This window comes from Merops nubicus, unplaced genomic scaffold, assembly GCF_000691845.1.
Source record: "Merops nubicus isolate BGI_N331 unplaced genomic scaffold, ASM69184v1 scaffold22549, whole genome shotgun sequence".
Classification (NCBI taxonomy): Eukaryota; Metazoa; Chordata; class Aves; order Coraciiformes; family Meropidae; genus Merops; species Merops nubicus.
The window spans coordinates 1-23,710 of NW_008629269.1; the positions used below are offsets into that span (position 1 = coordinate 1).

The 23,710-nt window shown below is 42.3% G+C and overlaps 1 protein-coding gene across 1 annotated transcript in view; it reads right to left on the reverse strand.

Annotated features, from left to right (window-relative positions):
* Positions 1 to 184: 184 nt before the first annotated feature.
* Positions 185 to 23,710, reverse strand: part of JADE3 (jade family PHD finger 3) — a 29,116-nt gene continuing 5,590 nt past the window's right edge. The window contains exons 3-10 of the mRNA XM_008946947.1: positions 18,635 to 18,792; positions 16,592 to 16,782; positions 14,568 to 14,779; positions 11,806 to 11,973; positions 6,567 to 6,683; positions 5,656 to 6,129; positions 2,576 to 2,693; positions 185 to 1,071 (exon numbers count right to left, since the gene is read on the reverse strand). Coding sequence (XP_008945195.1) covers positions 185 to 1,071; positions 2,576 to 2,693; positions 5,656 to 6,129; positions 6,567 to 6,683; positions 11,806 to 11,973; positions 14,568 to 14,779; positions 16,592 to 16,782; positions 18,635 to 18,792 — 2,325 coding nt within the window. The remainder of the gene's footprint in view (positions 1,072 to 2,575; positions 2,694 to 5,655; positions 6,130 to 6,566; positions 6,684 to 11,805; positions 11,974 to 14,567; positions 14,780 to 16,591; positions 16,783 to 18,634; positions 18,793 to 23,710) is intronic.

Consider the following 23,710-nt stretch of genomic DNA (forward strand, 5'->3'; position numbering starts at 1 on the left):
CACGACAGCGAGCCGGTTCACAGCCCCACAAAACCGCTCCGGCTTCTCCCCCTGCCCCCCTCCTACTGCCACTCTCACTGATGTAGGTCCTGGACTATTTTCTGGAACCTCCTGATGCCAAGTTTTGCACTGGTACACTGGAATACATGGAATAAAGGCCGAGTTACCCCGTGGGGGCTTCTAATCACCTCTGTACCGAACCGTGAGAAATCATATTCTTTTTGTTTCTACTGTGACAATCTCTTCCAAAGTCCTTGCTAGGGCTTTCTCTCTCTGAGCTACTTCGTCTTAACCTCACTTGCTCTTTGTTTTCATCACTCTCTGCTTCAGAGTCACTCAGCTCCAAGTCAGGACAGTACCCGTCGTTGTCCTGGTAGGGAGCCCCTTCAAGCGTCTGCTTGCTCCATAAGCGATCTTTGGTCGCGAGTCTTCTCGTTGGCTTTTCACAGCACCGGAGATCTTCCGTGGTCCTCACCAGACTGTTGGTGGCCTCTTTAAAGGACCGGCTAAAATGTTCTATGGTGGATTTTCTGAAACCGCTCTGGCTGGCCAAGTGAGCCGTGAGGACGGACTCCTGTTCGTAGGGCGTCTGGCTGGAGCTGTCTTTCTGGCTCACGTCTCCAGCCCTGCCCATCAGACCGTTGGACTTGGCCGCCAGCCTCGAGTTCTCCTGCTGCACCCGGCCGTTCCCAATGGCAGCCTGTCCGTGCAAGGCAGCCTGGAGCGCCAGGGGCTTCCCGGAGGGCTGGCCCCGGTAAAACTCCGGCGTGGGGCCGCAGTCCTTCGCCTCGCCCCGCGGCTTGCCGATCCCTGCCAGCAGCCCGTTACTCCTGCCGTCGTGCTGGTACCTGGAGTAGGATTTTGCTCTAATTTCAAACGATTCCTTTGCCATCGACACGCTCCGCTTGCTGTAAACGGCGCTGTTGCTGTCAGGAGAAAGCGCTCTGTTGCCAGGCTTCAGCGAGTTATTTTTGCAATCTCCTAGGGCCGATTTGGGCATTTTTAACTTCAGGGTGATCCTGGGAGGTGGGTAGAACAGCGTGTTCTCTAGTGCACTTGTCAGGGTATGGCCTACATGAGAAAGACAAGGGGATGAAGGGGGGAAAAAAAAAAATCATTAAAAAGAAAGTAATCATTTTGTTATCTGTAACAAGTTTTACAGTCCATTAGAAGGTCATTCCACACTAAGAAGCATTTGCAAACAATTAGTGTGAAATTATTTTAGGACATTAGAGTAGAGTTGGGATAATGACACCTGTTCCAAATTATCCACAGTTTCAAATTTTAGGTAAGCGTTTTAATATTTCCATTAAAAACAACAATGTGCCCTTTCTACATGGCTTTAAGCCAGTGAATTGAACCAACTCTGAGATATGACTGAAGTAGTTCCAACAAAGCTATAAAAAAGGTTAATAATTCAGTTTTGGATGGAGAAAAAACAATGCTTCAAACAGATTCCATTTGGACTTAGTTCAACTCTCTCTCTTTCTATTATAAAATGTCTCTAAACTTTAAAAATCTTTTCACCTCAATATATTACTCTTTATGACATCATACGCATACAGCACCATTACAAAGTAGCTATCAAGCTATTCTAATAAGGATTAGAAAAACTTCTATTTGTAAAGACAAAATAAATTTAGTAAACATTTCTAATAAGATGCATTTATGCAAAACCAAAGTACTGCTGTTTCCACAAAGTACTAGTTCAATCTAAAACAGTTTAAAAAAAAGCCCACCTTGTGGCTTTTTCCACTAATGAAACCTATCCATGTTTCAGGGGTAGAGGACAAAAAGCACAAAGACTTCACTCTAAGTTGGTCATTAAAAATCTAACATACATCTTGAAAGAACAGACAGCTCTTAATTTCACACTGAAGAAATAGCTGCCTGCCCTATTAAAAAAAAAAGTAATTGCACTGTAATGTATACTCTCCCTCTTTCCAAATGTGTTCCTAATTTCAGAATGGTCACTATAAGAACAACAGGCAGAGTGGGTTTGGTAAGTCAGCATTCCTAACCAGTTACTGTTCACCATTAAAAACCAGAGTACTTAAACTCTTTTTGAAGGAAGGAGAGCAACTGCAGATGGCAGGCTAAGAAACACCTCTTTGAGTTGGTCATCAAGTGTGGAAGGCAATGTGAGAAGAACGGTGATTCCTGTCCATCACTCTGCTCTTTTGCCTGAAGGAACCAAAGTACTGGCAGCAAGCAAGAAACCTCAGCAGGAGAACCAAGCAGCAAGGCAGAGCTTGCCATGGAGAAACAGCACCAGAAAACAGCAGCCCAAGGAAGCAGAAGCTAGAGATCCCCATCAGCTCACTTTTGCTATCTGGGTGCCCACAGTGATTCATAACTAACAAGCACACACCAGGAACAGCCATAAAATAAAGAAATATCCAAGTAAATATTTTAAGAGATTAAAAGGTTCGTGCGTGTCGCTACTTTTGTTGACCGTGTATTTGAAGGAAGTTTTTAAAGGCAGATTTACAATGTTAAAAACATTAAGAAAAGAACACAATTTTTAGTTTAAATACAAACAGAATTTGTCAGTATTTCACGTTGGTATGATTACCTGCAGCAATTTCCTGATTAATGAGCTGGACTTGCAAATTGAAGACCTGTTCGTGTACTTTACTGTGAGACAACTTCAGCTTCTCCCTCCTGCTTACCATGTAGCAGAGATTTCTTACCTATGGAGAAATAACAGGAGACTTAACAGGCCATTAAAAAACAGATCCTGATGTAGTTTTAAAAAGTGCATCAACAACAGAATTGAAACAACATTGTATGCAAGAGCCCCTGGCAAAGTTCTTGTGAATGTTACTACTTTTTTTGTAGTATGTAACTACAAATCCAACACAAAATATACTGGAATTTTTTTTTTAATTGCCAATTTAAAGAATGCCTTAAATATACTCTGCAAGACAGCAGAACGTATTTCCATCTACAAGAGCAGTGTGCAAACCCAAAATTCCCAGCAGGCAGAAGAAAAGTCAGTAATTTCTAAGACTGTTTCACTGTAGGTCTGCTTTCACTACGTATGATGCTGAGGATGTTACTGCAGACAATGCTGGATTCTCTGAGAATTTCCCTGAAAAGTGTTTCACAGAATGATTTTTAACAGATATGCTATGTCTGCTTCCCCTAAAATCACTACAATATTTCAAGTAATACTTTTTACAAAGCTACCCAAGACAATTGGCCTGTTTGGACCAAAACCAACACGCAGATCACCTCTGTCGTCTTGTGCAATGTACACATTTTGGCTGACCCTTTTATCAGTTTCTTTTTCAACTCCATTGCATTCACTCATGAGGTTCAACAAGGCCACGTGCAAGGTCCTGCACCTGAGCCTGGCCAATCTCCAGGATCATACAGGCTGAGGTATGAATGGATTAAGAGCAGCCCTTTGGGTAAGGACTTCGGGGCACCAGCACGTGAAAAACTGGACTTGAGCTAGCAACATGTGCTTGCACCCCAGAAAGCCAGTTTTATGCTGAATCAAAAGAAACAGCCAGTAGGTCAAGGAGGGTGATCCCACCCCTCTACTCTGTCCTCATGAGACCCCACCTGGAGTACTGCATCCAGCAGGTCCAGAGGATGGAACAGCTCTCCTGTAAGGACAGGCTGAGAGAGCTGGGTCGTTAAACCTGCAGAAGACAAGGCTCCAGGGAGACATTATTCCAGCCTTTCATTGTATGAAAGGGGATTACAAGACAGACCAGGGCCTGCAGTGACAGGACAACGGGCAACAGTTTTAAACTGAAGGAGGGTAGGTTTAGAACGTGTGTAAGTAAGACACTGTAGTGAGGGTGGCAAGACACTGGAACAGGCTGTCCAAATAAACTGTGGATATGTTCATGGTAAGAAAGTGCTCAAGGTGAGGTTGGACAGAGCTCTGTGGAACCTGATCTAGTTCATGTCCCTGCCCATGGCAAGGGCGCTGGACTAGATTATCTTTAAAGATCTCTTCCAGCCCAACTACCCTGTGATTCAGTTTCACATAACTCTACTTTCACATAATTCTTTCCACATAATTTTACTTTCAATTTCACAGTTAATAGCAACATTTTCACCTCATGTAACGAGGACTTGAAAATGCACTGAAAGATTTTAACAAACACTTGAAAGACCTTTCAGAACACAGACAGTGTAGGGGCTGGTTGAAAGGTATTTGCCAAGCTTACTTCCCCCAGCACTCAACTCCATCTGTTCAGAACCAGAACATCTCTCCCCAGGAAGGAAATTCCAAGATTCCCAAATTTATATTTATCCCAAGATATAACTGAGTAGAAAGACCTGTGGCATGAGAAGTTCTGCAACTGAGATGGACATTTCAAACTATGAGTTACCTCCCCTTAGAGTAAGTGCATCCATTTCAACAAAATGGAAACCAACCACTTGTCAAACAAAATTAAAAAGCTTGAAATAATCTCTTGAAACTAAAAATGCCTCAGAATTCCAACCCGCCATTTGAAGCATGTTCTAGGCTTTTCAGTTTTTTACAAAATGAGGATCCATGTCCAAAGCAGTCCTAGAAAAAGAGATCTGAGATTGAATTAAGTGCAGTGACAAGCCCAAGCCTTGGCTCCAACACTCATCTCCCTGGATTTTCACTTCTCTCTCCAATATGGTTTTCCTTTTTCTTACAACATTATTTCCTCTCTTCTGCTCTTCCTTACCCTCTCTTCTCCTACATCTCTGAATCACATCGAACACATCTACTTTATTTTGTTATTTTTTACATCCTCTACCCATCCCTAAGCACTTGAAAACCCCAGGTGATCACTACTCACCAGGCCAACCTGATGGGCAGCCTCCGAGTGGTAACAAGCCCAGCTTCCTTCCCCAGCAGCTGCCAGAAAAAAGTACTCTGTGCAGTCCTTATAAATTACTACTCTGAGTTTTGATGATGGATTCCATCTTTTCAAAATACCCAAACTAGCTGGCAATCTGATAAGAGCTCAGCTAGCTACCAATAAAAAGATAATTTCCTTTTCCTCCTCCTCAGGAAAGCCACAAGCAGCACTAGGCTCAGTGGGTTATTTTCAGACCGCTAATGAGCAGTAGCACTTCAGGCAGCAGTCAGAACATCTAGGCTAAGAGAGTCCTAATAATTAAGGGAACTAGTTAATATTTACTATTCTATTATAACCATTATAAACCATCTTTTTAATTATATAGGAGGAGTCTCCCCCATCCCAAGACAAAAGGTGGAGGATAAGAATTTGTTAAGCTTGCCCCAGTCCTTTGCTGTTTGCACTTACTATTAACACTTTTTTTGTGATTGAATCTGTATCAGTAAAAACTATTGCAGCTGGGCCAGAAAAGTTTACTCAGTTGAAGCTGAAATCAAAATAGTCAATTAGCAAATGTGTCCATTCTGCATATAAACATGCAGCTTAAAATACATTAAGGAATGAGCTCTAAGCAAATCAGGAAGCCCTCCTTCCACACTGGATCTCTCGCTGCGCTGAGAAGGCACACTTCCTGAAAGCCTCTCCAGCAGGCAGGGCAGCATATCAAAAGATTGAAGCTGATAGACTTTTTTTTTTTTTTTTTTTAATTACTGGTTTTAAAATCATCCCCCTGTGCTTCACCTATTTGGACTCTGAAAACAGTTTTTCAAAACCTTACCAGTTCAGTTCTTACCCTCTCTAGGTCTTGCCTCAAATGCATGAACATCCTCATGCGAGTATGAATGCTATCTTCTTTTGGCTGCACCAAGCCATTTTCTTCATCCTCCTTGGGAGGAAACAATGGTTTGTTAAAGTTACTTTTTCGTTTTAATTTCCAGTAATTGTAGATGAAGTCTACGGCAAGTTTAGGAAGGCCCAGTTCTCCTGCGACATCCTCCACTTTAACCAGTGAGTAAAACTCCTCTTCCAGCTCTCGGAGCTTCTGGGCTCGCAAACTGGTTTTCTCGCTCTCCGTTTGCTTCTGGTCTGACACACTCTTGGGGTGCTCTTCCACATCCGGCAGCGAATTCTGTTTGTTCTTGCTGTGCTTTAGACAATACGACTTGAACTTGACCTCATCCCCGTCATCCAGGATCGTCTTCATCTCTAAGCTATGCTCAAAGGCACAGGTGACATGAAAGGCAGTGATGCAGCTTTTCACAGAACACTACGGACAAAATAAACCAAATTCAGTACAATAAACCTCAAACAGAAACAAAATAGAAAAAAAAATGATCTTAATTACATAGAAGTCCATCCCTACTAAAACATATTTCCTAAGCACTCCTAAAAATAGCTGTTGATCTTTGTGAAGTTGGTATCATCCAATTTAATATTTTCTTGTTTGTGAACAGTTTTCAATGGACAGACCCTTTCACCCATCCCTAATGCAGACCTTACACATCTCAGCCTTATTCAAAAGAAGGCAACTCAGACTAACTCCTCAATCTCTGGGCTAGGGCCAAGAGCTATGAAGAAGTAGGCATTTATCCAACAGTCACTGGCATTGTAAAGCACTTCTGAACACAGGAAAAACAAAATACAAAAACCCAAAACTGCCCTTCTCAGCCTCACCACGTCAAGTCACTGCAGCCAAGTACGCACCTGAATGCAAGCACCAGTTTTCAGTTTGCATAAACTACAGACTAGAGCCCATCGACTTGGTGGAATGTGAGACACCTTTGTGATTGGCTCCATCCTTTCGGGGCACGCAATACTAACCTGGGAACAACAACAAAAAGCATGGAGAGCAGTTATCAAGGCAGTAAACCCAAGCTGTCCATTCATACCAGAAGAGGAAATAAGACCATGCGTTTATCCCAATGTCAGATCTCCACGTGCTCTTACTTCTCAGCAAGGGACCCTAAAAGATCCTACATAAAAACAGTGTGTGGAATATGACTAGTTTAACCTGGTGGCTAAAAGCGGCAATTCTTCAAAATATTTGAGGTACCTCCAGAATGCCTTACTATCAGCCAGCTGAGAGACTGCAGTAAGTGATGCTTATGTTTACTGCCCTCCCATTCAGTTTTTTGTTTTGGTTGTTTTTCCTGTGCTGCTTTAACAGGTCTAACTTTAGAAATAACAAGATAGGAGCACTTACTCATACTTACCTTCTCTAAGGTCCACAGATCTGCTATGATAGCTACTTCTGCCAGCTCACAGTCTGGGGCAGAACCAGATCTATCAGCTCTGCCTCTTCAGTAAGCACTCCCAAAACCAGAGGTGATTCTAAACCTTTCCTAACTACAGATCATATCAAGTATCATTTGAGAAAGAATACAACAAACTTCTCTTACTGCAAAGCACAGTATATTCTCTTGTGCCAGTTTTGACATACTTAGTCTGGATGATCCATTTGCCTCTGGTAGACCAGATTATGGATATTAATACTAGAAGAAAAATTCAGATAAACACAGGATACCTTTCTTGTTCTTTGTTATACCAACGTCAACATATCCATCATGAGAGAAATCTCTCAGCTGCCTGTTGTCCATGCTGGGAAACAACAGTCATCCTCCCTAATTTGGATACCAAACCAGACATGAACTGTCTCTGCAGGCATCCCTGAGACAGTCCAACAGGCAAGATTTATCTAAGGCCAGAAACAAAAAGTTGGCCAGCTCTGAATGACCAACATGCAGAACCATGCCAGTATGAGAACGGCACAAGGCAGAAGATTTCATGGAGATAATTGTTCTGTCCGAAGCAAGCCAGTGTCCAAAAGCTTAAGATTTTGATGCTCACACCGCACTTCTTGATTCAGCAGTTTGGAGGGCTACCTGTCTGAAGGAGAAATACAATGCTGATTCTAGCTAGGAAGATCTCCATGCTTTCTGTGAACAATTCACCTGAACAGAGCAGACCTGTATCTCCAGTGGTAGGATAGGGGCCTCCTCTCACAGAGGTCAGACCTAAGAACTCAAAGAAAGGCGGCTCCTAGGTCATGCTCTGTGGCGCTGAGGCCAGAATAGAGCCCATTCCTTAAGCGAGCAGTTAAGACTGAGGTATGAACAGCAATTTTTCCTAGAAAACTTTAAAAGCGTCACGCTACAGTAATTTTCATAGATTAACTCCATAATAAACCTGTCCTAGGGAAAACCAAGTTCCATGTATTATGTTAACACATGATAATTAAACTGTTGACTTTACAATTTCCCTTTGGGGGTACATCAACAATCACTTTGACGCACGTATTGATTTTGCAACCTGCTTAATCCCCGAGGAGGAAAGCCTCTGCACCAGCAGACCTGCTCTGTGGGTTAGACTTACCCAGAGACAGCAGTGCTAAGCACATCAAGTCCAAGAGTCACAGTTGCCATGCTCAAACTGAATATTTTTGCTACTCTCTCCTTGTCACTGCATTGCTCCAAGGATCATTTAAGTAGGTGGAAGAGACAGCTTTGGAAGAAATTACTTGGCTCATCATTTCTACATTAAAAGAAGTTGATCAGCAATTCATGAATTAATTACACAAATTGACTGAAATAAGATTTATATTTGTAATAGTACTTCACCCTCTTAGTGAGGTCAACCTGCTGCATGGCATTTCCAGAAGTCTTCATTAGGAAGACAGGCAGATGCTTCAGAGAAGGTCTGGGTTTTACCAGAAAAGGAGACCAGGCAGGCAGTATGAGATGCCCTCATCAGGTAGAGATGACAATTTAATCTGTTGTGACCTTGCTATGAACTGATGAGAACGTGACAAACCTGTCCTTGAGACACATGAATAGTTCCACAAAATCACATCCAACACTCTTAATCATCAGCAAACGTAGCTTTTTTGCTTCCAAAACTACAGAGCTTTTCATCAACCTCACATGACCTTGCTCAAAACAGAGCCAGTTACAAGTCAGGCGGGTACTTCTGAAACAGCACTGCACAAAGACTGACTGCAACTCTTGTCCCAGTTACCACCACACTAAGAGGCAAGACTTCCTTTGGGAATTAAGGGATTGAATCCACTTGTGAGGTTGTTTACACTGTTTTCAAAAAGAAACCAGAATCTTCTGTGCATTTCTCTGGAGACTAAGGGCTTCCCAGCAGGAGCTGGGAATTGACACAGACCTTCTCCCTGTCTGTCTCTTCCCCCTTTAATGCTCTCCCTGCTCCTTCCCCCCAGAGACTCAATGTCAGGAAGCATTTGTGTTGGAAGTATTGTCCACTCTGGCTGTAAGGATGCCTGTTTACATGACCCCACTTTGTAAAAGGACAAAAAGGCACTTAAAGAGTCAGGTGCCACTTATTTATACTGGCCTCCTGCTGCATGCATGTTTCTGATACTCAAAAGAGCAGTCAAGACAGTCTGTTTGAACTTTGCTGCTCAAGAGGGATCCAGGAGAGAGGCCGAACTTTTTGTTCCCCAAAACCTCCCACCCCAGGGCAGAAATGATCCATCTGCTTGAACAAATAACTGCCTTCTCCATTACTTCCTCACCTTGTACCAGGTTACCTTTCGACTACTGTACTCTGAAGGAGTGTGAAGAGTGGGAGAGAGTGAAGACAATGGGCTGTTGAAGCCTCTTCTCTGCAGCTGCTATGCACATGAGCTGCCCTCTTGATTGTCACCCCCAGTCCTCTGCTGCCCTGCTGGGTGCCCCCAGCAGCCCCAAAAGCACAGTGACCTGTGTTGGTGGCTGGAGCATGGCCACCCACAGCAGCACCAAAGGACAGGCTACTTGACACCCTGCCAGTTGCAGCACGAAAAATTACTTTCTACTTCAGCCAACACCACATGAACTGAGGGAGGATGTAACTGTAATGGGCTATCCGAGGCTGAGGAGGACCTCCAATTCCAAAACACTCGGTGTAAGTTTTCTGCTCTCAAGGTTGATTTTTTAAACTTTTTTCTTTCTTTTGAAGAATGCTGTTTAAGAAAAGATGAAATAGACTACACATTTGCACTAAAACACAAAAAAAGATAGAAGAATAAAAGAATATAGACCAACAATTTGGTATGCTTTGGAAAGTAAAAACCTTCATATGTCCCCATCAGCCAAGCAATGGTTAAGAAAGCCTTTGGACAGCATTAGCTCACAAGGAAGGGAGGGAAGAAAGCATTTTAAGACAGTACTGAATGAGCTAATGCAGGAAAACACCTGGTGCAACTGCCTACAATAATGCTAGCCTATACTTGGCAACCCATGGAGTTCCTCTTGGAACAAGACACACGTGTTTATGGCCTACTCCTCTCTGTGTTCTACCTTGCTCCATTTTCTCCGGGCCATAAGAAGAAATGGCAGTGACTTTACCATTCACCTGTCTCTTTTTGGGGAGTTCCGATGTGCTGCGATCTTGGGGAGAAAAAAAATAGATGTATGAGAACACATTCTCCTCCCCTAAAGTATTCACCCTTGGGTCTTCCTTGTCCCCATACCCCGTAAGGCCACGACTCTTCAGGCAGGAACTGACCTGCCATTTTAGCAGGTTCCCAGTGGGTTCTCTGGCAACTGAACTGTTTTACAGTTGAAAACACGGGAGACCAAGAGAGAGAATGGATCTAAGAGGCATTTCTCACCCCTGCTGGCAGGGGTCACCTGCCCACCAACATGCTTGGGCATTGCTGTGGAGGGGAAGAGGTGTCCTCTCCCATCTGGATGCTCTCCCAGAAGTTTCCCTCCCTCAGTCAGGGCGAGGCGGGCAGGTGGGAAGGCAGTGTGCTCCCTGTCCTGCCATCACCTGCTTCCCAAACCTGCAGGTTCCTCTTCCGCTGGGGAGAGCATGAAGGCAATCACATGCAGGAAGGAGCTCTTAGGAAAACCAGTCTGCTTAGAGCCAGGAGAACTTCCAGCCAAGACATTTCAAAAGCAGAGAGAAAAAATAGTGTTCTTTTTTAATTTGAGAATAAAACATTTGGGTTTTTTTCTTCAACTTCTCTCATCCTAAAGGTGTAAGAAATGCCAGAAACTACAAGCAGGACTGGAAGGAAAAGTGCAACTGCAAAGATAACTTCCTTAAAAAGCAAATACACGCCTGAGGCAGAGCTAGGAATTGCACACTTCGTCTGGTTGCTATGTCAAAAAAACCCCACCAAAACCCCAGAATCTTAATATTTGCCTTTAAGTTTTGCAAAAGCGAGGCCTGGCTGTGTTTGGGAGCAGAAGGTTCAGAAAACAAGGCAACCATCCCCATGATGTCATGGTGCTGACAGACCTGTCTACCGCCTCACATTAAACCACCCACCAGAATGGTCCGTGGATCTTACCAGAAAGAAAACAGAAATATTCCAAGTACAATATTAAACACAAATCCCACCTATTCAGAAGTGAACATTCTGATTTACAGCATAATGTGATGCTAAGCTGGATTCAAACTAGAGAAGTGCAAGGCTTCATTATTATACTCTTCATGTATATATACAGATAGATCAAAAAAGCTTTTACTTATAAAAATAACAGAAAATAAAAAGCCTCACCTCCCCACTATTCAGAAAAGTCTTAGTTCAAATCTTATAGAGTCCATCCTATGCAAATAATGCAAGAGCAGACATATGCATGCAAATTATACATCTAACTGAACACACAAATTCATCAGACAACAAGGGAGACGCTGAAGCTGCGGCTGCACAGTGCTAACGCTTTCTAACAGGTCACTCAGAGGCCACAATGACACCAAGAAGTGACTGCCGATTAAATGGAGGGGACAAAGTGATTAATTAATGGAACGTAAGCTGCAGACTCTCCCAGTCCTCACAGACTGTGCAGACTCATCAGAATCAAGTCCAGTATGAAGCCAGACAGATACCTTAAATCACAAGAACATAAAAAAGGCAGAGGAGAGAACGAGAAGGATGAGGACAGAGAGACGTCTATGATCCAAATGAAAAAACAGCAGAAATTTTTACCTCTGGAATCCAGAGAGCACAGCTCACATGTGCCCACTTGGTCCCTGTCCTGGTGGCTTTCATGGCACCTCCTCTTTTGGGACACAGGAGGCACTGAGGATGTATTCCCAGGACACAGGTGCGACACAGCCAGCTCCCTTCGGGTACCTTTAAGATTCCATAGCACGCCTTGGAGGAAAACAGGAATCCAGATCACTGCACTGGGGTGACTTCACATGCAAGCGTTAATATTCACATGGACCAAAGCTTTCAAATAATGAAGGCACAGTTTGGTCTTCATTTATTCCTTCTCTGATTTCTTTACCTTAAAGCAAGTTGAGTGATCAGAGACACAAACAGCCTTTATGCCAGTTTCTCTTTAAAATATGTGCTGGTATTATTTGTTCATAATGAAAGAGGTACCCATTGTGACTGCACAACACTGCTGGTGTTAAGAACCTTTGTCTCTCCTTTTAATGACTTTTAAATTTCTGAAGGAAAAACCATGGACTGTTGCTTTAAATTAGCTTCTGCATCTAATCCTTTTCCAAATCACTATTTCCTACCACTAATAACTTTACCCTCTACCATAATTCTATTTAGATGTAAAGGGATATGAGCTGTTGGAATGAGGACCATTTCCTGCAACATTAAATTACCTTTGTGGTTACAGTTCTGCGAATTGTTACTTTAAATATTTATACAGTATTGCAACAAAAATTGCCACATATACTGAAATTACGAGGTGCATGGTTTTATGCCTACTTCCCGAGTATTGCACTTAACCAGAAAAGGAGAAATTTCTTATTTTTTTGCTAGGTTTGAGAATTAAAACCAAAAAGGAAAAAGAAAAAAAAGTCTGCTTTCCAGTTCAAACTCCTAGCAGTTTGAATCAGAAACTCCTAACTACATATGCATCCAGATACATTCTGGCTGTACATATATACACACACATTAAAGCTGAGTGTATCTAAAACCACTGGCTGCCACCAAGGTCCAATTCCACTCAACTCTCCCAAGTGAAAGCTTTTTTTATCAAAAGGGTGGCTTTCAGAGGAACTCCCACTGTTCCCAACACTATCTCTGGGAACATTGAAAGGCTCAACAAAACAGGATCACTGGCTGTAACCAGCGTTTGAGATTCAAATCTCATAAAATTCCTACACTTGCCCTCCCCAGCCTTCTGATTATAAGATCTCAGCATTTGATATGAAGCGGTATCATAAAACATTGCACATTTATGTCAGGCGTGGGGAGATGAGGACTTTCCTGAATGAAAAGCTGCGTTAATTACGGAAACACCAAGACTAACCTCAACACTATTGTTTTATGTGACAACTGTCGTAAAAAACCCAACAGAGGGAGCTGTAATCTAAATTTTACAAGTGATTTTTTTTACCCTCAAGTGGCACATTCCCACTAGCATTCTCGCTTTTACTAACGTGGAAGAGGCCACAGAGAATCACCTAAGATCGCCTTTAGGTGGTTGGAAATAGACTTAAGCTGTTTTCTGATTTGATCCAGCTAATGAGTGGAGCAGGCCTAGACTACTATCGCAGTAACTTCACCATGTGTTTGCACTGGCACAAGAGGGCACCATGAAGGAGGAAATTTGTCACTCCTCCTTCCCCTCACCTCCAAACTGCGACGACAGACCGACCTAGGGCTACACAGTGAACCAGGGCTGACCCAGACTAAAAGCAGAATGATTTGTTTATTGTTGTTAGGATTAGCTCTGGCCCAGACACGCTCCACAGTTTGTTTCAGGCAGGTGGGGCATGGGAAGGGTCAGGTGGAAGGAGGCAGCAGGCCACCAGCTCTAGCCCAGCTGTCAGCAGTCAACCTCAAGCCTCTGACTGCCAGTTCCTGGTTACTTCTGAAGGGGCAGGAGCAGGGGCTGAAGCAGGCAGCCCAGCTGTAGCCCTGGGCCTGTCACTGGCCTGGTTACTGGTGCTCAGGCTCACACGGCTGCCTCATGCTGTGAATCAGACCAAGAAAGTGGCCAGGCTGGACGCCAGCCCACTGCAAGCAGGGAAATGACAGGTCCTTTTTCAGCCACACACATATACTGGGTATTACTTGCAGTCAGTACAAAAACACATTTTTTGAAAAACCTTCTTAGTTTCTTTTCAATTTACAGAAAACAAGCCTCCCAGAAAAGGACGTACAGGAACCACAGGACTCGCATCCCTGTTCCGATTCTAAGGATACCTCTGCCTGACTATGCCGAGCTCAGCCACTGGGAAGTCTTGGCTGCATCTGAAACGTGAGCAACATTCAGACTGACAGCACAGTCACTGCAGGTGCTTATGCCTTCTAAAAAACATCAGTCTGCTCAAGTGCCTACGTGTAGTTTCAGATGGCTAAATTTGGACAGACTGTGTCTGGCCAATTAACTTGTAAGTCAAGGAAGAAAAACCCCAGCTCCGAAACAAATGATCTTTAGATTCTTCAGACAGGCAAGCCAACATTTCCTGCCCTATTTATCTTCAAAAGCAGGTTTAATGATAGGGGAAAAATTGTTTACGGTTGGAGAGTAAGTACTTTTAAGTCCCAAGAACACACTTTGTGCTCCTATTAGACTGCAGATGTCCACATATTTACCATGCTAGGCCACTTAATCTGCTGTAACTGTCACAAAAATCCCACTTAGTATTGCACCACTCTTCATGCCTAGAAAATCACAAAGTCCTCCAATTAACGTTTAGTACCAGTTCAAATTCCACATTTGCCAAGACAAACAAAGACCAGAGGACAGCGTCAACATTTCTGCAGGCACTAACCTGATGGACACAGATATTACACTTGTCACAAAACACCATGTCATTTCCATCTTCACTGTCAGGGGACCTGCACACATCACAGATGACATCTTCATCATATTCAATACCCAATCCTTCTTCAGTCTCAATAGCGTGATTCATGTTCTCATGGCAGTGCCGCTCCAGCACTTCAATTGTCTTTTCCATTGTGTTTTCATCCAGGGGCCCACATCCTGCAACAAAGAACAGGGCAGGGGAACGAGTGACGTTCAGTCAGGTGCCCCGACTGAGTCTGAGATGCAGGAAGACTGAAGGGTGACTTCTAGCAACTAAAGCAGTAGACACGGCGTCTTCTCTCCCGTCACACACATTAAAAACGAAATACACACTGTTGGCAATCCGTACTGTCTGCTCACTTGAACGCTACACGCTATACACACTTGCCACTAATCACACGTAGCATAAGCAGAACTACTTAAAAAGTATTTGCTATGAGACTGGTCCTCAGCTTGCAGCTTCACAATGTATGCTGCATAAGAACTCCCATGATGTCCACAGCTACAAGAAATCTCCAAACTGCATCCTCTCAAAATCCTCAGTCACGGATGCTGCTGCTGCCCACAGTTTGCTATTTACTTCATGGGCTGGGATATTCATATAACATCAATATCAGAGGCTAACACTTTAACTGCTGGACGAGGCACAAGAATATTACTACTAATTTGGATCCCTTATTGCAACCGATAAACAGGGAGATGGGAAAGAGACATGACTGCTGATACCAAGTGTCTTCTGCTATTAAAATGTTCTCACAGGTCCTGGATATTTTCTCACTTACTGAATTAATAGATTACTGAATCTTTCAGGTGGGAAGAGACCTTCAGAGGGCTTCAGCCTGATCTCCAACCCCAAGCAGAATCAACAGTGAATCCAGGAAAAGCTGTTGTTCAAAAGACATATCTAGTCAGACCTTGAAAACGTCCATGGATGGACAACTGCCCCGTAGAAAAAGCTCTGGTTTTGCTAACAGCATCCTTGTATGCCTGGGAAGCTCGTCCTTGCTTCTGCCTCTTACATCCTTTGGCACTGGAGCTTAGTCATGAGTTCCCTCCTTCACCAAGCTGGTCTACTGACTTCTGCTTGTTTTTCGGAACGTCTGGATGGATCACTCTTGTGCTTGGAGAACACTGTCCTTAAAGACCTGCTAGCTTTCTTCAGCAGTTCCACTCTTCAGAGCTGCCTCCCACATCACGCCTACCAGTTATCCAAATAAGTAGAAACCTGGTCTCCTGAAGTCCAGCACCAGAGTTCTACTTCCTTTCCTCAGTCATCACTACTTCATAGCTACTACAGCCAAGCCACCATCTATTATCACATCCCTGGAGGTTCTTCCTTGGTTGTGAACAGCAAATCCAGGAGATGCCCAATATCTCCCTCTTCTGCCCACTTGTCCTTCCTAAAGGGCCTACAATCACCCATGGAAGAATGCCAGCCACACAGGCTATTCCACCACAACTCAGTTGTTCCAATGATAATTCCAAGATTATCTTCCATCTCATAGCTCTCTATAACTACAATTTGCATGGAAAAAAAGTAAGTTTACTGAGCTGATTTTAAATGGGCTAACGTGTGGAACTTAATTATTCTGTTAAGAACACAGCATGAAAGCTCTCAGAACTCTGAATTTGTAGCAATAATGTGTTCAAGCTTAAAAAATTGAAACATCTGCTTTTCCTACATAAAATTCTTAACTTTTGAAGTCGTACAATTAATTCCACCTGGTGTGGGGTTTTTCTCTCCTGCCTCAGTCTGCAGAAGTTGCACACAATTTTGGATGTGAAGAAGTTTTCAGGCACACCGAGTAAAACATCAAACATTAACAGATCGAGCAAGTCATTATTTTAACCATTTTTACCCCCTGTTTTGCTTAGCATTTCCATTCAATTCTCATGCAGCCATCTTTAAGAGATCTCGCACAGCAGACTACAACTCAAACCGGAGAAATTAACTGCTGCTTTTAAAATTAGAACATGTTGTGAAATTACCCATTTCTGTAAGCTCTTCATTTAGCTCCTGAAGCCAAAAGATGTCCATGTCATCCAAGTCATAGCGACACACAGATTCTGCGAGTTCCAAGATGTTGATGTAGCCTGGTTCTGTGGGCTCTTGGCTGGAGCAGTGGATGTATTTCCTGGGTCGTGTATACAGTACTTCTTTCACCTTTTCTGCTACAACCCTAGAGTGAAAGTAAAATAAGAAATGGAGAGCTACAGCTTTTAAAGATCTATCCTTGAAAGACATTAAATACATGCTGTAAGTGCAAAGAAACCTAGTGTTTCATGGATTTTAAACTAGCCAGTAAGTACAGCCAGGCTAGAGAGACAGGATTCTTTAAATGTCATTTCTTCACACAAAATGTGCTAAGGTTTGCTACGTATAAAGAATCCTTTTTAAAATGTAAGCCTATGCATATGATTTTCAATTTAACAAATGCTACTAAGTGTGGTGACACAAGTGGTTTTGAAACCCACAGAAATTATTATGCACAAACCCCCCTACAATCTTTGTTCTATATCCTTAAATGATAGAAGGAAATCCTGCCAACAGATTTCTTGAAAATACCAGCTTTTTCACGGAAGCTTAATTTATTCTGCTGCAGTGTGTGTGCCCATGTATGGAGAAATGCTTGCTCTTCATTTGGGATAAACAGTCTACCCTTATTTTGTAAATGACACTTTATCCACATAACAAATGTATTATTTTTGCTATGTAAGAATCATTCTGATGCCAAGGCAAAAATGTAAAGGGGAAAACACTGCTAAAAACCATCCAGGAAGCAAGGGAGAAAAACATTGGTATTTTCGATCTTTCAATTATTTTAAGAGATAAAACTCAGCATTTGATTAGTAAGCTAGCCTATGGGAATGGAAAGACTGACCATAGCTAGATAAAGTCAGTTTTTCTCTGAATTCAACACAAGAGGCCCTGCATGTGAAAGGAAGCCAGAAAGATACTGAATGGCACGGTGCCACGCCTGAGCAGCTCTGCACACTCTCTAGAGCTAACCCTCCACAGCACCAGGAGAAAAGAGAAGTTGTGGAAAATAAGGCAAAATGAATAAAGGAGCAAGCAGCAGTCAAGCAGTATCCCACATAATTCGTATTCGACAACGCGGGTTGTCAGTGTTAGCACAAACCATGCTCTTCTGCCATTCTTCCTCCATCCTGCTATTTTTTTTCCTTGTGAGCTTTTCTTTTCCCTGGTCCAGCCAAATCTATAGCAATTTTTTTCCTCTAATGTAATACTGCTAGTATGAGATGCAATATATTTATTTTTAATAACTTGGTACTGACAATAGCCCCAGTGGAAATTAAATTATGCTGGCATCAGCACATCCACTGGACAATTCATTTATCTTCGTCTCAAAGACCATGCTGGCAATAACATTTCTATGATGAAACATACTCTGCTTCCACCAGGAAGGGCTGCAGGACTACGGTGTTGTATTTTCCTAGTCTAAGCACAGTGTGAGAGAACAAAAGGTTATTTATCTATCTCATGAAGCTGAGATCACAAAACTTCTATAACGTTAAGGCAGCTATCTGCAGTGAGAGAAGACAGAAAGGGTTAAAGCTTTGGCAACAATAACTAACTAAATTATGTGAACAAATGAGTAACTTCATCGGGTACTGCATGCCTACTGCTCTATGTCATCACACTTTATAGGGAAGCCTTTCAAGTAACGTGTGTGAGATTTTTTTAAAATTTATTAAACTTACTATACTGAAATAAGAAAAGTTTTAATCCATAGCACTGTGTGACCTAGGTTAAAAAGATGCCCCTTTTAAAACTCACAATGTCTATACTATAACAGAGCACAGACAGAACCAAATGGGGACTGAAGTACCACAGAAACACTTTCCAAATTGGTACTTGCTTGGTCTAAGAACATGCCTGAAGGCGGCTGCACTGCAGATTTAAATATAATTACATAGAAAAGCTGACTGCACTTAGACAACTTAGTTTTGAGAGACCATCTTTGCCAAGTTGACATTTTAGGCAGGTGACCTGTGCCTCATGACCATTACCTGAGAGAAGGCTGTGGAATAGTTTCTGGACTGGCTGGAACTTGAACCCCTTTCTCCCATTCTTGTTTCCACGTGTCTGCGAAGATGTAATATTCATCAGGGTTGACATGGTGAGAATCTGGTAGTTTCATGGCACTAATGAGATCCTTGCGGAACACCTGCAGGAAACACCAGGGAAGAGTGGTTGAGAAAGAGGTTGTGCTAAAGGAAGCAGCAGGTATTCTTCTTAATCTACACTGAAACGATGCATATACCTTGATAATTTTTCAAAGAGTACCAATGCACAAACAAGTCAATCTGAAATTACCTAGATGATTAACTCTCTTTGTATCAGGTGCAGCATGGCAAGAAGTTTATGCCACCTCAACACCATGCTGCTGCCCGTAGGCTGATGAGAAGGAAGCAGGCTGTTACAAGTGACCAAGGAGAGGGGAAAGGACACCTGTATCTGATTTACACTCCTCACCATAGCCCTCACCAATCACTTATTTTACTTGCCCGTCTGTCAGCTTCACCCCAGCTTAGATACAAGGCAGCATATCCTTTTCCTTCACTCAGTTTAGCCACTTTAAACTGTCATATTCATCATGGGCTACGAGCAGTTGCCATGGCGAAATTGATGTATAGGCACTTGTTCATTTATTAAAACCACTCCAAGTTTTACTGGTCAAGATCAAAGATGAAGAGCGGCCTTTGCTGAAAGAGGAGTGCTGTGTTGCTCCCTGTGATGCAGGCAGTGACACAATCCCACCTCAGCATCTTTTAGCAAACTTCTACGATGCGATGCCCAGCAGGAGACAAAGCAAACCCATCGTGACAAAACTCCAGCCCTAGCATTCAACTCCAGGCTCAAGAGGATTAAGTCTTTACAAGCATGCAATCATCATTATCAGTCATCTTAAAGCTTATTGAATGTCCATGTCCATCAAATACACCTCCCTACAATTTAAAAAAGGGCATCTGCATCCTTTGTGGTTTGGTGTGGGTTTTTTTTTTTTCCCCCTGCACTGTTACACTGCACCAGTTTAACTTTCATAAAAGCAAAACAGTGACTGTGGCTTGGTGTTAGGGCAGTCTCACATCTAATTAACTTTATTATCATAACAAGAAATCAAATCCCCCAAAGGCCAATAAAACAAAACAGAAAAAATCCCTACAATAAGCTGTGACAGGTTGAACTCTCTTCTTACTAATTCAGTTTTCTAACCAGAAGAGTAATAAAGTATCTCAGAGCCAAATATCTTCGTGTACCCTTTTCAATTTGACAGCACCAGACTGGTTATGCCTACTGCAAAAATTCTCAGCTGTTCCTGGAAATCATCAAGTAAACATAATTTCAAAAGGCACTGTGCTAAAAGCAGGTATTGAATCGGCTGCTGGTGACCTGGCACATGGGCGTTACTCCATTACGTCCCACAACCACGGCTCACGTGGGCGGCCAGGAGAGCGAGCTGACCCAGGGAATGCAAAACCACAGCCTCAAGGCTCTCTTCTTTGCTGCTGACGCATTCCTTACCTGCTCTGGTTCAGACCAGACTGCTGGCTGCTGTCTTGTGGGTAAAACTCCTCAAGTACCTAACAGGCTCGTCATTCAGATTTTAATATAGGAGTGAAAGCATTAAGACTGCAAGCATCCATTTTTTTCCCAAGCACTATATGTACACACCAAAAATAAAAAGTCAAATGTATTACACCACTTAAAAAGCGTTTTCGTGTTCTGTGTTACAGGTACAGAACCAGGATTATGAGAAACACTAACATGGCACAATTCCCAAGAGCCCCAAAAAGAAAAAGAAAAAAAAAATCCGATAAATGAGCAGTGCAATGACTGGTTTAATTACCAGAAAAGATATTCCTCAAGCCTTATCTGAGGTAAGTGCTTTACAAACTACTTTTTAATCCAATTACTGAACATAGGAGAGTGCTTCATATCAAGCCCACTATTTTTTAAACACTAGATGAAAAATGCTATTAAAGGTATCAGTATTCTAACTATATTGTTTAGCAGCAAATTTATCTCCTGATTACCTATTATATATGTGAACTGTATCATCTGTATTTTTAAAGCACAAATTCCGTGGAGTATGGACTTCTTAGTGATTGGTGGTTTTTTTTGTTTGTTTTTTTTTAAACTTGTATATGGTATTGACCACACCATCACCACACCCTAATATTAAGTTCTCTGCTTCAAATTTCTAAAAACTATGATAGATGTATCACTGAAGGTCAAAAATTTAACCAAAAATTTAACCAATATAAGCATAACCGTTATGATTCCAGGGACTCATTGCACTGTTTTCCCAGGTATGAAGAGGCAATTCTTATGATGTCTGGGTTGAGTTTTGGGGTGCTTTAAGTTTTCAACAATCTCAAGCACTCGTCATTCTTCATTTCTTCACATGTGGCCAAGAAGGGTCTTCCAAAAGTAAAACACTCCGAGGACAACATATAAGAACACTCACTCTGTATTTCCTTTGTTGTTAAAGCAAACCAAAGCACCCAGAGGGACCCAAAGAGAGTTTTCTGACAAATCAAGTAAACTTTACTCCAGCAGTCAAGTCTCAAGGCTATGAACTAAGCCATCTCAAAGAGCAGACCTAGTCCTTTGGGACTTAGATAGCCAGCTTTTCCTCATGGTCATTTATTTTTGGACACTTATTTGAAAAACAATACAGCTCCTTCACTAACTGTATCCATAAAGCAACAGCGACCACACTCCACAGCAAATACTTCTCTTGGCAAGGACCACCTGCACTTCCACAGTTAGACCGTGAAGCTCAGCAATCATCCTTCAGTCACCCAAAAGCAACTCTGTTTCTTACCACATGTAAAACACAACCCTTCAACTTTAACGTCATCTCAAACACCACACATATTGAGAAGACTTGCTAAGAAACTAATAATTTCATGCTTTAGACCTGGGGCTTAAATCTAGAAGAGACCTTGTTTTTAAGTCAAGAGTAGCTTTTTGCTGCTCTGCAGTAAAAGTCTGCCTGGATTTGCTGAGGCAATGAGAACTTCCTAGTCACCTCTGCAGAGATGCACTGTCATCTCTAAAGCCTTTAAAAGCCAAATTCTACAAAAATTCCTCAGAAATAAGGATAGTCTGCTCCCCCATGGCACTAACACACCAAGCAACAACGGTATCACGGATCTGGGGAAGGAAAATATGGCTCACACGTTTCATTTGCTTTCCAGACTTCCACGTCTTATTTGGAAATTATGTTAAAAGAGTATGTCCAAGGAAAATTAACTGCTTAGAATCCATTCATAAATGCATGACCAAAAGCTGTCTATGACTTTAGCCCAAACTCCTTCTGGAAGCACTCTGTGAAAGCTCTCTATAATATTCCTCACAGGACCCTCCTGTGCTTGCTCTGTGAATAAATCAAGCCAATGAAACAAAGAACACTATTTTGTGTGAAGTATCATTATCCACTGCAGATGACAGAGGATATGAGTAATGCTATAGAGAATTACAGTAAAGTATTAACATCAAAAACAGAGTGGGTCTGGACACTACAATAGCCTTCTACAAACCCCATCTTCACTGAACAATTCAAACATCAGATCTGCACAGACTGTCAGGCAGCTTTTGTTCACGATCATTGCAAAGCTCAAGTAACATAAAAGAGACAAGAAAAAATAATAGTCAAATACCTTTTCCAATACCCTTCTACAAGCTGACTGATGCCATTGCTCATTCACCTTCTCTTGCCAAATGCACGTGTGAGGGGAAACAAATGGATTGTATCATCTCTGAAGATTGGAAAGAAAAACAGTACTACTTCTTGTGGCACTCTGAACTTTTAGGTAGGTTGATCACCTGCTTACAAACCCCTGACAAGGGTAGGCAGCTGGTCACAGGCACCTAGGCCCCCACTGGGAACCCCACCTCAAAGGTTTAAGTAAATTATGAGTTAACTGCCCTATTGTTACAGTCAAAGCAGGATTTCTGCTGGATTGCATCTAATTGCTCCAGGCATAAGGCTTCCCCTCTGCCTGGCAGAGCCCCAGCAAGTCCTCCTTTCCTCCACTTCGGCAGTCAGGAGACCCACTGCTCCAGAAACAGAGCCACGATTTTTAAAAGGTAGGGGGGAACTACTGTGCCCCGTCCTGTCCCCCCTCCAAGAACATACTCTCAGAAATCTTTTACAGAAAGAGAGGATACTAGCTCTTGTTCCATGCTGCTAACCCCAGAAAGCTGAAAAAGGTAGCATTTTCTTGGATCTATGGCCGTCTTCACAACCCATCTCAAAGGCCAACTCTGAAATTGGTGCCAAACACTAAAACTACAGTGATCACCTTCTGTAAAGTGCAAAGCAAATTACACAAGAGTTCTCCATCATATTTGGGGTCAGTCTGTTTTTATTCACCTTTGAAAGGATCTAGTAACTTTTTTATTCCCATAAGCATTAAAGTTTATTCCACTATTGTAGCTCTCAAGCAGAACACCCTCAGCAAAATTTAAACACACCTATAAAGCACTTTACACTTAAAATTACCTCCTAAATAATAAAACACACACCAAATTGTAAGATGACCTATTACAAGTGTAATATAGCCACACAGATTCTAAGCACAGTTTAATCTTTGTATAGATGTTCCACAGTAAGTGCAAAAGACTGCCCCTTTACAGAGGATGAAGCTCAAAGGACAAAATGTGGTGGGCTCATCCTGGAGAGCTAGAATTTTTCCTCATTACTACACTGCAGTCTGGACATGAAGTTTCTGAATTAAGAATTCTGAATTTCTGAATTATTATACTGTCTTGATTCTCCAGACTTCTCTATATGCTTTTTGTTTGGCTACGTGGGTTTTTCCTTTGGTAACAAAGTAAATAAAAGGCAAGAATTTTTAAATGGAAATGAAGCTACAGTTCCAGGCATGAATATGGAACGGACTGACAAACTTCAGAAGTTAAAAAAGCTGGGACAGACAGCAATAAGTGTAGCACTGAATTTCTAGTTCTCAAACATCCACACAATTTGGGCACGCACTGGAGTAAATCCTAACGTTTGAATCCTTACTCCCTACAACTACTTATCCAGGACTCAAGCAAATAAAATATGCTTC